General features: G+C 32.0%; 2 protein-coding genes and 1 non-coding gene across 6 annotated transcripts; 2 read left to right on the forward strand and 1 right to left on the reverse strand.

Annotated features, from left to right (window-relative positions):
- Positions 1–450: 450 nt before the first annotated feature.
- On the reverse strand, positions 451–7659 carry LOC108725281 (tetratricopeptide repeat protein 17). 4 transcript variants are annotated; one of them, XM_018452205.1, is made up of 17 exons: positions 6836–6890; positions 6567–6723; positions 6133–6389; positions 5438–5549; positions 5148–5374; positions 4747–5034; positions 4342–4679; positions 4053–4266; positions 3715–3958; positions 3406–3630; positions 3096–3276; positions 2478–2639; positions 2016–2083; positions 1606–1766; positions 1172–1397; positions 808–1071; positions 451–717 (listed from the first exon to the last, which is right to left on the reverse strand). In XM_018452205.1, exons 1-17 carry the CDS (start codon positions 6883–6885, stop codon positions 562–564), a joined length of 3330 nt encoding a protein of 1109 aa, XP_018307707.1. In that variant the 5' UTR covers positions 6886–6890; the 3' UTR covers positions 451–561. The 4 variants fall into 4 exon arrangements, with proteins under 4 accessions (XP_018307707.1, XP_018307705.1, XP_018307708.1 ...); XM_018452203.1 differs by having other exon boundaries at positions 1923–2083; XM_018452206.1 differs by lacking the exon at positions 6836–6890 and adding an exon at positions 7560–7659 and having other exon boundaries at positions 562–717; positions 1923–2083.
- Positions 7660–9042: 1383 nt separating this feature from the next.
- Positions 9043–13056, forward strand: Fer3HCH (Ferritin 3 heavy chain homologue). The gene is made up of 3 exons (XM_018452207.1): positions 9043–9141; positions 10936–11160; positions 12819–13056. The coding sequence occupies exons 1-3, from the start codon at positions 9043–9045 to the stop codon at positions 13002–13004; spliced, it is 510 nt and encodes a 169-aa protein (XP_018307709.1). The 3' UTR covers positions 13005–13056.
- TRNAA-CGC (transfer RNA alanine (anticodon CGC)) lies at positions 12269–12340 on the forward strand. The gene has a single exon. It is a non-coding gene; the product is annotated as a tRNA-Ala (tRNA).
- Positions 13057–14504: the final 1448 nt, after the last annotated feature.

The following is a 14504-nucleotide window of genomic DNA, read 5'->3' on the forward strand; positions in this document are numbered from 1 at the left end:
AAAAAAATTTGAATATAACAGTAATATATTCCTTCGCTGCTGCATGGAAGATTTGAATCGTATACAGTTCCTGTATATGTATAAGTAAATATAAATGTCAACATAAAGATCATTGCAAAATTTATTTTTATTCAATTTTTACATTTCTATAATGTATTGCTTCATGATCACTAATGTAACAAGAAGTTATCACATTCATGAGAATAAATAATATCTGTAACAAATAATTAAATAATACATCTAAACAACGTGCTTATTTTTCTTATCGGTTCAAATATTTCGAAAAGCCGATACTAAACTTAGAAGTTCAATGTGAAAATATATCTTATTCGATCATAAAATTCTATAATAATTTAACAATTATTTGTGTCACCACACATTTAACTTTTTTTTTTCATTTTAAAATTATACAATTGCAATACATATAATATATCCTATGACAATTGCTTTTCATTTCATATTTAATACTGTGACGTACATTCCTTCTCATTTTTCGTATTAACAATGTAAAAAGGCACTTTCGTCAAATTACTTCGCATTAACGATTTGCAAAAGGTAATTTTACAAAATATTCCGCAGTATCTCACTCATTGCGAATTTTTTATCATCGAATAACAAGAAACATAGTATCACTCGCAATCTCGTAATAGCCGGTTCAAAATTTGGATCGAGATCAAGTGAAGATCTGTAAAAACTTGCAGCAGTCTCGAAGTCACCCTGTAAAAAAATGTGGGTCAGTTAAATATTTACTTTATTATATAATATAACTATATATGTAATATTGTAATTGTGAAATATTTAATTTACCAAAGCAGCATGAAGATTAGCAACAACATAATGATTAATTATGAAATCCGGACCAATTGAGAGTGCTATCTGAGCGATTTCGAGGGCCTCATGGAAATAATTTTGCGAGCTAAGTAAAGACGCCAGGTTTACGAGAAGTATGTCTTGCATATCCTTAGGAGTATTCTCTAGGCTTTGCCACATACAATCCAGCGCTTTGCGACTGTCGCCTGCCACACGCCAATAAAATGATGCGGCTATCGCCAAGGTCCAAGAAGCATAATGCTAATTCGAGACAATATGTATTAATACGTTATATGCATACTGAATATACAACATACAAATATACAACACTAAATATATAATTATAGAATTTAATAATCACTTTTTGCAAAGCAAATGCGATTTTGGTCCCGAGTCCTTGCAAAGTGTCGTTCTGCGTTCCAGTCATCATCATCAGCCACTCAGCCATATCAAGTTCAGCTTTGTATTGTAGTAACTGCGAGAATTGCACCACCTCAGTTACACGACTCATTTCAGAGTTACTCTTATTACATATTGGCTGTAAATTCGGAATATCATCATCCAATGATTCGATCTCATCTTCGATGCTGAAAGATTAATGTATAAACAATTTGTATATGATATATGTATAGAGATAGTACTCATGTAACACAGATCATTCCAGCAATGTCGCAGCAACATTGCAACGTTTCAGTAATATTGCAGTAATATTGTAGCGTTGCAGCAAAGTTGCTACAAACTTGTGTGTTATATGAATATATACATTTTACATAATTTGCATAACTGATTACATACGTCACATTTCGTCGTATAAATTTATGAAATACGAATAGAGAAGCAGCCCAGTCTTCATATTTAAGCTCATCGCATTCATCCTTACTTGGATAATATGACTCCTTTTGATTGTCAGGAATTTTATCAAATGATGAATAATCAGTATATGTACGTAGCATGTCCTTCGATATAAAAATTATTTATATGTAAACCATCTCAGAGATTTGTGAATTAAACTAATGTGTTAAATAATATGTGTGTGTGAAAATAATTTTTATCTTTATACATAATACGGTCTGTGATTTTATTGTGGGAGATCATTGAAATTATTTGCTTACATTATCTGAAATTCTGGTCATATGCACATGTGGATCATGTAATTTAGTCGCACTATTAGGGAGTAATAATGAATGTATAAGACCTTGACGTACATGTTCTTTCTTACTATAGTATGACACGTCCAATAATCCGATTTTGTGATTACTCCAACAATTCATGCCTATAATAACGGTTTTCTACTATTAACTAGAATATAATAATAGATTTGTATTTCTATTTTAAAAGAAAATACTATCAAAGAAAACATTAAATCTGAATTGCAGTACACCATATAAAATTAAATTAAATTACATAACATCCAAAGCAGGTAAAATAATAAAAAAGGCATAAATAAGCAACAAAAATCTTTATTATACTATTACATAAGGAAAAAACAACAAATAAAAAGACAAGATTATGTTAACATATAAGACGCATAATTGTAAAGTAAAATTATGTTATGCTTACTTTAAGCAAAAATAAAACAAATATAAGGTCAAAATTATGTGAAATAAAAAGTACATAGCAGTCTAAAAAAATCTATTTTAAGATATATATGTGCGAAAAATACGCACCTGTTTCTTCTGTCTTTGTTGAAACGTACTTAATATGTTTACAATTCTTGACTTGTCGTTTACGCAAAAATGTATCACTTGCTTGCAAATTATACTTAGTAAGTAATACAGAAGGCAGGTTCGTAGAATGTTTATGTAAATTAGTTCTTTGTTCTTCACAGCCTGTCATTATGACAATGTTTGTCATTATTCATCACAATAATCTGTGTTTTTTTAGAACACAGTATCATCAACAGTGAACAAAATTAATCAACTGAAAAAATACAATAAATTCTATGCAAATTCAATTACAAATAATAAAACATAATAATCGCAAAAAAATCAAAGATTGGAAAGTGTTACAAAATGAAAAAAAAAAAACAAAGTTAAAAAATAAGAAAAAAATTTATTCTATATTCTTTTTCTTTCCTCCTTTTACTTTTTTCATTATTTTTAACTTATTGTTATTTATTCTGTAATTCTTATCGTTCATAATAAAAACAAATACATTTTTCATAGAAATATGTATGAATAAAAATATAGATAATACAAACTAAACGAAAAATAACGTGAAAATATACAAATACAAAAAATTGTATCAGACAGTATCCACAATATCGATAACACACATCTACATACCTGGACAATTACCTGTGATAACATTAAATTTTTCACGACAGGCTAATGTTTTCAATAACATTAATGCCCTACCATCATATAAATGCGAATCCACCCTTAATGCTTGTTTCAAATAATGTATAGCTCCTGTGTAATTTCCTTTTATATTCAATAATATACCAAACAAAAAATTAGTCATTGGCTGAAATATAAATTATTACAAAATATATGACTTTCCTTTATCTAGACAATGCAAAAAGTAGTTTTTTCGAATATTGTAAAAATATAGCTGCTTTTATAATATAATATTAAATTAAAGTTTCATGCATACCTCCACAGTATTAATTTGTAAAGCTTTGTCCGTAATTCTTAAAGCATCGTCAATTAAACCTACTTTATGGTATATCGAAGCTATACTAACTAAAGGTACATCTTTAAATTCTTTAGGAACATTTTCCATTGCTAATTGGAGGCAATCCAAAGCTAAACGAGGTTTTCCTACTATTCTCCAATGTAAAGATGCAAGCATGGATAATACCCATGGAGCTGCTACTTTCTATTTTAAAATAGTTAATTTTTTGTCAGAACATTATAATTATTTCATGCGTAATGATAGTTTCAAAATAATAATAAATTATACCGCTTCAGTTGCCGTCAAAATTCTTTGACCAATTTCTGCTAAATCAGCAGTATGAACCAAATTATGTAGAAATGGTTTCAGAGAAATATCTGGAGAATGCTGCTGCACAGTTGCATCCAGCAACATATGCGTAATATATCTTTCATTAAACGATTTAGGTGATTGACATATCGGTGGATGCCATGGTAATGGATGCTTTTTCCATGGTTCTATATCGATCAATTCATTTACGAACAAATGTGTTCTAATAATATTAAGAAAAAATATATATATTAGAATTAAAACGTATTATGTGTGTAATATAATATAGTACAGTGTACAAAATTTGAAATACTTACGCGTAACCTTTGTTTTCAGGCGATAAATAAATAGGTAAGTATTGTTTTCCATCTCCAAACATTAGCATAGAACTATCACAGTCAGATATCTTTGGCCAATAATCAGCTTCAAAATCTTCATTTCCTTTCTTAATTTCCACATTGTGATATTTTGGACTTCTTGTTGGCGATGCAAATAAATTATTGTACTCTACATTAAGTTCCGTAATTATGTCTGAAATAATATTAAATAGATTTTGCTACACTTGATTCATTCAATCTACACCTGTTGTAAAAGTCACAAAACTACCTTTTGTAATACGATTGCTGCGCTCCTTTACTTGTTTTTGTAAATTTTTCAACAGGTGAAGACTAACATGAACATTCTGCAACATGTTCTCAGCTATTTTTTTCCTGTCTCCCAAATCCATGTAAGATAATATAATATTATTATCAATATGATGAATTGACCTTTCAACCGGATTTATTGTAAGTAAATGTAGATTCTGCTCTCGCGCAAAAGCGAGCTTAATTTCTCTGGTAGCAGATTTAATATTTTGCTCCCAGAGCATATGCTCATAGAGTTTAAACCATTCTTCCTTCCAGTCGTGATATGCATGTATTTCTGACAACACATTCCGCAAGCGCCTGTAATAATTATAATCATAAATACTTCATCAATACTGTTCTTAAATTAGAAATAATGTCAACTTACTGATCAAATAATAGCAAAGACGTTTCTAAAAAACGATGACATAATATGGCATATTTCATCTGTTTGGCTTCTAGTGTGTCAGGTGCCAATTTCAAACAATTATCATAACACGCTGCAGATCGATCGAAGTCGCCGAGAGACGTATAAACGTGGCCCAGCGCCAGGTGATGATAGCATTCTGTTGGATTATAATCTATCGCCGCATGTAAAATAATCGCGGCTTCGCCAGAACATCTTGCAGCGTGTAAAATGCCAGCAGTAGTCAGAAGAGGAATATCACGATATTGCCTTAATCATGTACAATGCTTCCGTTACGAGATCAGTAAAACTACAAATCGTCTTCTAGCGATACTTTTCTCTAGTATCTATATACAATATAAACGAATTTCTTATTATATTACCTTGGAGCACATACAATCGCTCTACGACTGCACTCTAAAGCATTATAAGCATCTCCCCTAATCCGCCAATAAATCGATGCTAGATTCAAATATACCCAAGAGGTATTATTGCGAGATAAGCTGTAGGCAAGTTGATGACCAAATTGATTAAGATCAGTATTCAACGGTAGATACTTCATTAAGCTGAGTTCTTCATGTTGCGTAAGATTTTTTCGGTTCTGCATTGCCTAATAAACAAAAATGATATTACAGACATATTATGGCTTCTGTATAAAGAATATTTTACCTACTTTAAGATGTTCGAATGTGTATATACTAAAATCTAACGGAAATGTTTTCTGACAATCAGGAACTGTTGGTTTACTATTAGCCACCACATTATATAACATATAATCAGTTTGGCTGTAACAAAAAGTATTACATCATCCTTCAACGTTCAACACAAGTAAGTACACAGGCTACTTTCAGAAAACACAATGAATGAATGAGAATTTGCTGCTACTGGTATTATATATATTTTTTTAGATTTATCATTTATTTGAATCACAGATAACAATTACTGAGTCCTCACTCAACTGTAGTGTTTTCTGAACATACCGAAAAAATATACTAAATTTTAGTAAATCATTTGTTTAAATAGTATCAACTGAACGTAAATATTTACTAAATATAAAGTTATATTTAGTAGAACCATTAAATTGATTTAATTATTTTTTTATTAAGTAAATATTTAATTACTGTAAGTAAACATTTAGTTGGTACAATTAAAATAAATATTTGTTAAAATTTAGTACATTTTTTTCAGTGTAGTAATTCAGAAAATATAATAATTGAATAAGCACTGAGTAATTATTATCTATGGTTGAAGATCTTTTGATCTATGATGAATCTATCAGAAAAATATATCAATAGCAGCAAAGCTTACTCAACTGTTGTGTTTGTCGAATGTAACTATATCTTCCCAAATTTATGACTTATAACTTACTCTATGCCATTTTTAAGTCTATAATCGATTATTATACTAGCGTGCACGTCAACGTCAGCCAATGATTTGTCCCACGAGAAACAGTCTGAATTTGAATTTTCTGCATCAGCCATGCTTAGACCAACAAACTGATTGTCAATGGATACTTCCTTCCTTGATATTTTTTTGTATATGGCATCGGCTGTTTCCCTGCGTTTTTCCTGCTCCAAAAACCCCAAAAGATCATATGGTCGACGCATATCAAAGACACTGTCATGCTGGAAACGTGAAAAAGAACATATACTTCAATACCAAATAACCATATCTATCGACAAAATTGCTGGATTATTAAGAGATAATGTGATGTTTACATTTACACGTGACGATTCCATTGAAAAAATCAAAGCCAGGTATTCGCGTTTTCATTGAATTACAAGAAAAGAAAGTATACTCACCTGCGGCTGAATTCTCCCATTTTCCGTGACATACCAATGTTTGGTGGCCGAGATTTCGAGTATTACCGCAAGCACCGTGACGATCCTGCAGGACACAGTGCTCCGAATCATTTTCCGCGGTATAACCCCATACGACGTGCCACAGGCCTCACCGAGTCTGCGAGAGAAACTTAACAACGTAGACCATTGCTGCGAAAACGTGCGCGTTTCTGCACACAAGTTTCGCAAGGAACGAGCGAAAACAGCTACTGCGTCGCGAAATTTCTTACCGGAATGATTCAGGTCGGTTCGAAATGATTCGAAACACGATTACGACCATTACGATACGACGCGGATCAGCGACTGTCAACGACAGCGGCCGTCCCTTCAATGTTGAGTGATATCGAGTCGAGACTCGAGTTGTTAGTCACTGATGATACGACCGTCATATGTAATAAAAAATGGAATTAAAAAAATATGTATTGTACATACATGGCCAAATTCAGTTACAACGAGAAAGAAAAATATTTGTTTCCTGACAATCAAAATATTTTTAAAAATACTGTTAATTGCTAAAGGTGTGAAAAGTGCAGAAAGTGCAGAACATGTGGAAAATACTGAAAAAAAGAGAGTAGAAAAAGACTTTATATATTATAAATATAGTTGAATTAATTTTTCCTCATGTTAAGAAAAGGTAATAAAGAACATTACACATTTTTACAAAAAAGTTATTAATAGTTCACTATAAAATATAATAATATTCAGAGATTACAATAATATTCTATAAAATTCAATTTTGAACTAATTTTTAAATGTTATTTTTTGTATTAATGTCTTATTATTTTATTCTCTATTATATATTTAACAAAATATAATTATATAAATACGTTATTTATATATTAAATAATATACAATTAATCGATTAAATTATTTTTCGATTAAATTCAATTTTTTTCATTTTATATAATACTACGTAACATTAAATTAAAATGTACAAAATTTTTCAATTATCACCATGTAAAATTGTTGATCTCTATTATAATAGCATCTCATATCGCTAATTGCGATCGACGCTTCGGAAGGCATTCTTTTACATCTTTTGTGCTTGAAATAATAATGTTAAATTAGAGCTAGTAAATTGTGAAAAAAATGAGTGAATTCCTAAAAATTTGAACATGTGATAAATTAGTTTAGCTAAAGAGTTTATATTAATTTTTGCATAATTTTTTTTATATCTAATTAACTGTAATTGTGTTCTGACATATATACTGCCGCTACTGAAAATCTATAGTTTGTGTTACATACGCTATAATTTTCAGTACTGAAAATTACAATGTAACTGCACAAACTATATAGATTTTCAATAGCGGCAGTATGTATCAGAACACGGCTACATATAGTTAGTTAGATATGTAAGGGACTGTGGTTGGCTGAAGTAAATAATACACGGGTTTCACAGCAAAATCACTACCTTTATTTCTTCGACCGTCATTCACGTGCTTCTCGCCATGTGGTTCTTCTCTCTCCTCGCGCCCTCTCTCGCTACATCCTCGATCGATACTTATTCTATCGTCGGTATTCTTATTGCTACAGATATAAAAAATTATGCAAGAATTGATATGAATTCTTTGGTTAAATTTATCACATGTTCAAACCCTACACTTTATAGATCCTATTAGGAGTTCGCTTATTTTTCTTCATTTCAAAGTCAATCAAAATTGATATAGATTATTATATTTTCGTGTGTAAAAAATTTCGTGAATAAAAAAAAAATTCTCAGCTCTCAAATTTAATTAAAAAAGTTATACAAACAATAAGTTATACAAACAAAAAATTCTTCTTTACATATAACAACGTAGAAAAAATGTTTTTTATAAAGAATATTTTTACGATTGCACTTCTAATAACGATCGCAATAAACTCGCTTATTATCGCAGTTGCACAGACAACTCGCAAGAACACCTGCAATCGTTATTATTGCAATCGTTGCAAAGTATGATAATTTCAGTTTTATCTTTTAAACGGTATGACTAATATGCGCGCATTTGCGTCGCACTAACTTCGATCGTTCGTTAAAGTTCACGCATTAATTTGCATTATTTTCTTCTTCACTTACAAACAGAGAGAGTCGCGACATTTCAAGTACAGTCGCGAATCTCCTGTGAAATCTCCAATCGCGCTTTTCCCTGGCCTTGGCAGGGATCAGTCTCTTTAATTTTCTTCGTTCTTCGAGATACGCCGTCGAGGTACGCCGAGGTGGTCCGCGCCTGCGTGCAGCTGCGACCCGCACTCTCGGCTTCGACTGTTCCGCCAATTGCGGAATGTTATGAAAGTCCTCGAGACTCCGCGGCACCGTCCCTGTCCATCGTCTTCGTAGCGTGAACGGAACGCGGATCGGGATCCACGAATAGTTGGTGGATAGTCAGGCCCGAGATCGCGAACGCGCAGTGTGAGTTCTCTTCACAACGACAGTGAGAACCACCCTTGTCTCGCAGCCATGAGTCTGGTGCGGCAAAACTTCCACGAGGAGTGCGAGGACGCGCTCAACAAGCAAATCAATTTGGAGCTATACGCCAGTTATGTCTATCTGTCCATGGTCAGTCGGCGTATTGATCAGGCTATCCCTGCAGCATTCCTAGCTTTCACCCTTTCACCCTCGGCCGCGCGATCGAAACATCCCCGCGCGTGTAATGTACACCTGACAATGAGCGTTTTCTCTCGTCGGTAATGCGATCCGACGCAACCTGATATATAGACAGCTCCGTTTCTTGTTCCTATATCGTCGTACACGTGCGCCTCTCTCAATGCTACCAGCTTAAATCTTTCATGTCACTCTGGACATTACGTACATAAATAAAAGTTACATTCATAGAATTAAAGACGTTGCGAGGGAGATACCTTATAGTATAATTATGTATCTCTTTTATTGGATACATTAGTCATTACGTTGTATTAAAGTTCCATTGTGCCTTTCGCTAACTCTAGCTATCTGCCTTTCTAATCTGATACTACATAAGTACATATTAACAAACAAATGTAATAAATTCTTGGTACAACTACGTGTAGTTTTCATACTGTCCACCAAAGTTCGCATGACGAAAGTTACGACAAAGTCCTCCAGTTGATCGAACGAACGCGTTTGTATACCTAACTCGTTCTTTGCGGTTCCTTGCGATTGCGGAATTAAATAAATCAATGAATATTGATTGTAAGACCCCGCTCTACAGTAAACCTTTAGCACCTTTTGAAGTTTTTTGCATATGCCATTTGTATATATAAATAAAAAATAATACAAAATAATGAAATCGCTTTAAAACACTTGTAAAAATGGATCGAAATTATTCTTATTCTCTCTGACAGTCAATAAGTAATTGTAAATGGCACATGAAGTAAAAAATAGGCTTAAAAGCTCATAATATGCGTATTTTCACTTCACGTGCTTTTCACGATTATTTACTGACTGTCAGAGGAGGTAAAGATAGCTTCGGTTCATTTTTACAAAAGTTTTAAAGCGATTTCATTATTTTGTCTTATCCAAATTTTCTTTATTTACAAACGACGTGCAAGAAACTTTAACGCGTCATTTCTCGCTTATTGTTGGTACGGTTATCGTAATATTACAAATGCATTGAAGTATCTTTGATTGATAAATTCGTAAAATTCTTTCTTCTCATTGATCAATCAAATGCTTCAAGGTAGTGACTTTAGCCACGCCATATAATGTTACGATTCCATATGACTTTAAAGTTCTGATCATCACAACTGTAAAGAATTCAGAGCAAAAGGCTAAAAGATTTTTCTGGTGAAAATTCTTTTTAGAATTCTTCACATAATTTTTCAAAATATTTATATAAATTTCTGAATTTTTTAGAATTCCTGTGTATCTATAATTTTTCAATTTTTTAAATACAAATTAGAACACTTTTCAGAAATTTTGGAAAAGTCCGCACCTCCTTTTTAGAATTTTTTTAATATAATATGTGAATTTTGAAATATTTTAAGATTCTTTATTTTGTAATTTCTAAAAAAAATTTCTAAGATCTGGAAAAATTCAATATCTGTTTTTTCAGAAATCTTCATGAACTAAAAATGTAACAAATTCTTTAAAATATTATGAGATATTTCGAGAATTTTTTTCACCAGAGTTGCTGCATATCTTTGCAGATCAGTGATTTATTTTTTCTAATTGAACTTCTTGCACCATTCACATTTTTCTTCCTTTTCTCTCTAATGTGAAGTGAAAAAAAAGAGATGAATAGTACAAGAAATTTAGCTGAAAAGAATAGATCTGGTCTAAATCTACTGATAGTAGGCGATTCCTCGTCGGAATTTATTCCAATGTCCTACATCTTGCACGCTGCATCCTTCCGCATGCGTTAATTCGTTGCAGGCGTACTACTTTGACAGAAGCGATGTCGCGTTACCGGGTCTGTATAAGTACTTCAAGAAGGCGTCAGACGAGGAACGTGAACATGCCATGAAATTTCTGACTTATCAGAATAAACGAGGTGGCGACGTTGTGCTGACGGACATCCAGGCGCCGTCCAGGAGGAACTGGAACAGCGCGAAAGACGCTATGATGGAGGCTCTGCAGCTAGAGAAGAGAGTAAATCAGGTGTGCACACACACTCTCTCTCTCTCTCTCTCTCTCTCTCTCTCTCTCTCTCTCTCTCTGTGCGTGCGTGCGTGCGTGCGTGCGTGTGTGTGTTGCGCATGCGCACGTATTAATTGATTCCACCGCGGGGAATAACGTGTCGAGGTAAAAAAGGAATACCTTAATTCATTACTTAGCGATGTTAAATTTCTAGTTAAACGACAAATTTCTCTCTTTTCTTCTATAAACATATCCCAGTTTGATCAGTCATTGAAATAAAAAAAAAATGTGGCTTATAACTTTAGGAATTCTTTCTCAATATCTTTCACAAGCGATCTGACAAAATTTATGGCTAACGTACAATGTTGTTGAAGATTGTTAAGTTATTAATATAGATATTAATGATTGCTATAAATTTCAACATTGAAATTAAAATATTTTACTGACAAGGGAACCTTAAATAATATCAAATTTTAATTTTAATAAATAACTTTATACATGCATACGGGTTACGTAGATAGATTTAGAAAGTATTTTTCAATTTAGAAAATATCAGTTAATGTTAATAGCGGAAAAACAGTAGTTTTAAAAGGTAAAAAATTATTTCTTATAAATAAAGCGGTTTTTAACTTTTTTTCGTTACATCTTAAAAATTACTCAAAATATAAAAGAATATTTTATACAAAGTTTTGCAATAAAATTACTTCTATTTATCTACATCAATAATATTTTCAAAACATAATTTTAAAATATGAATTTAAAAAATGGTTATTTTTTTATATCTTAATTAATTTTTGAGATATAATGAAAAATCGTTTTATGTATAACATAAGGAGTAATTTTACTCTTTAAAACGATTTTTCCGCAAATAATATTTTCTAAATTCAGTTATTTATGTAACTTATATACATATGTATACAAGATTTTATTAAAATTACAATTTGACATTTCGCTTGCGAGTCGAATAGATCGCAAACTAACAATAAGGTTCAACTTGGCACGTTCCGCTAATTGAGTTTCAAGGTTTCTCGTGCCATTCGTTAATTTAATTATTATAGGTAGTATAATTCTTTTGCTAAATACGTACGTACGTGGAAGTAGTGCGATTTGAAGCTACAAAGTAGCGATTGGGGGTGTAACTCAGTGGTAGAGTGTCCGCTTCGCATGCGGAAAGTCCTGGGTTCAAATCCCAGCTCCTCCACAAGCAGTTTTTTTTTCTTGCTTCACGATATGTGTATGTTCGATTTCGTTATAATTTGACATAAAATCGTAAATAAAGTTGGGTGTTTAAATAATTTCTATTTAATGTAATATTTAAATAAAACTTTATTTATTATTTTCATTATCTATTCATTATTCATGGTACTTATATTATTGATATTATTTATTATTCGCATTACTTTTCATTCTTATCATTCCTTATTCGCAATGCTTATTATATAGTTTTTTTACATAATATGATTTTTCTACTAATTATTTTACATGTAAAAGTATTAAGGTAGAGATACCAAACAATCAATAGTTTATATAAAGTATTTTTCCAACAAGAAATTATTTTTTATTCGCAGGTTAAAATAATTAATTTTATTCTATGTTTATTATTTTTTATTCATAAATATTTACCCAGCATCTCTGATCGTAAATTAATTTATGATTAATTGTTCTCTTGGTTTCTGCAGAAATTGCTCGAGCTTCACGGGATTGCTTCGACACACAACGACGCGAATTTCATGGATTTTCTGGAAACTGAATTCCTGCAGGAGCAGGTGGACGCAATAAAGGAGATCGCCGATCACGTAACAAATCTGGAGAGAGTCGGGGAAGGTCTCGGTGTCTTTATTTATGACAAGGAGTTAAAAGATTAAGAAAAATAATATCGCATCTAAGAGATTTGCCAAAATAATAAAATAAAATAAAGAACAAAATAACTGAATAAAATTAAAAACATTTAAGTGTAGGAGACTTTAAATGCTCCATATGCAAAATGTTAACAGAATGTTGGTAGATTTGATCAGAAAATGTCAGCAGACTGACATCAACTGCGATTGCATTCTTCTTCCGTTTTGTCGAATGTAAACAGAATTAATCTAATCACATAATCAGACAACAAATTGATGGCGGAAATATCAGAATCTGCTGACAGAACCTGATAGCAGATTGGCAGCAGAAATCGGACAGGATCTGGTTGTTACTGAATATTTGCAAAATTGCTACTAGATGTTCGTTGGTATATGTTTCTCCCATTTAAAATTTGTTGTTAGCATTATATAACTACACGTATATATTATATATATATAAAATATACAGGGTGGTCCATTTTAATCAATCCAGTCATTTTTTCCCGAAATTATTAATGATACGAAAAAATATTTCAAATCAAAGTGAAACTGTTTCTAGGGGAACGTATTTTGGTCATGTTTTTTTTCTAGCTGGAAGTGATCAAAACATGAAAGTTATCTTCACTTTTTAAAATGGGAATTATATGATTTTTATACATAATATGATTTCTTTAATTATTCTGCATATAAAAGGATTAAACTGGAGATATAAAAAATAATTTATGAGAGAGAGAGAGAGAGAGAGAGAGAGATTTAATATTTCATATCAATATGTGTCAGAATAAAGTATGAAATATTTTTCGTAAATTATTGGTGTTTTAAATATCTCTACTTTAATATTTTTATACACAGAATTAGAAGAATTATATTATGTAAAAATATTCATATAATTCTATTTAAAAAGTGCAGATAACCTTCATATCTTTTTGGCGCCTCCATTTAGAAAAAAAACGTGACAAAATACATCCGCTTTGAAACCATTCTACTTTCATCCGAAATATTTTTTGTGTCATCAATACTTTCGAAGAAAATTCGAGAAAAGTCGCACATTATGTTGCAGCAGTGTCTCGAAATGTTATTGATAGGAAGGATCACCCTTTCTCCATGGATCCCGCGCTTAGTGACGTACTTTCCCTTTCATTGCCCCGCAGACCACGCTCCTAATGACGCGTTTCTTTTCTCCCTTGCTTCCTCAGACCCCACACCCACCGAGCATGGAATATCCCGAGTCTCAAGTCCCTCCTGCCCCTCTACTTCCTTTGGAGCTCCCAGTTGGTCCTTGTACGTATATCCTATTCTTATAGGTGGGAAATTTTATAATGCTGCGCCTTTTATTCTAAGTTATACGGTTTTCTTACTACAAGAAATAGAAGTTCGCGTCCATTGCTAGCGGCAGTAGCACGTACTGCTCGCAAATGAGCGATTTTAATGAAGAATTTAGTTTAACATGTTATATCATGATGACTTGCAAAAGACGTATCACATTTTCTGTTATAGGGGTACTTATAGATTATTGACTTTCAAAAT

This window comes from Mycetomoellerius zeteki, unplaced genomic scaffold (genome assembly GCF_001594055.1).
Source record: "Mycetomoellerius zeteki isolate Tzet28-1 unplaced genomic scaffold, Tzet1.0 scaffold332, whole genome shotgun sequence".
Taxonomy (NCBI): domain Eukaryota; kingdom Metazoa; phylum Arthropoda; class Insecta; order Hymenoptera; family Formicidae; genus Mycetomoellerius; species Mycetomoellerius zeteki.

Bases quoted from the DNA above. Each gene is read 5' to 3' on its own strand.
- LOC108725281 (XM_018452203.1), bottom strand. From the start codon at position 6,885: ATGGTCGTAATCGTGTTTCGAATCATTTCGAACCGACCTGAATCATTC. The intron at 5,550-6,132 runs GTAAGTTATAAG...TTTTTGTTACAG, and splicing joins AGACTTAAAAATGGCATAGA to CCAAACTGATTATATGTTAT. The intron at 1,767-1,922 runs GTAAGCAAATAA...TTTATATCGAAG, and splicing joins TGACCAGAATTTCAGATAAT to GACATGCTACGTACATATAC.
- Fer3HCH (XM_018452207.1), top strand. From the start codon at position 9,043: ATGAGTCTGGTGCGGCAAAACTTCCACGAGGAGTGCGAGGACGCGCTC. The intron at 9,142-10,935 runs GTCAGTCGGCGT...AATTCGTTGCAG, and splicing joins GTTATGTCTATCTGTCCATG to GCGTACTACTTTGACAGAAG. The intron at 11,161-12,818 runs GTGTGCACACAC...TGGTTTCTGCAG, and splicing joins TAGAGAAGAGAGTAAATCAG to AAATTGCTCGAGCTTCACGG.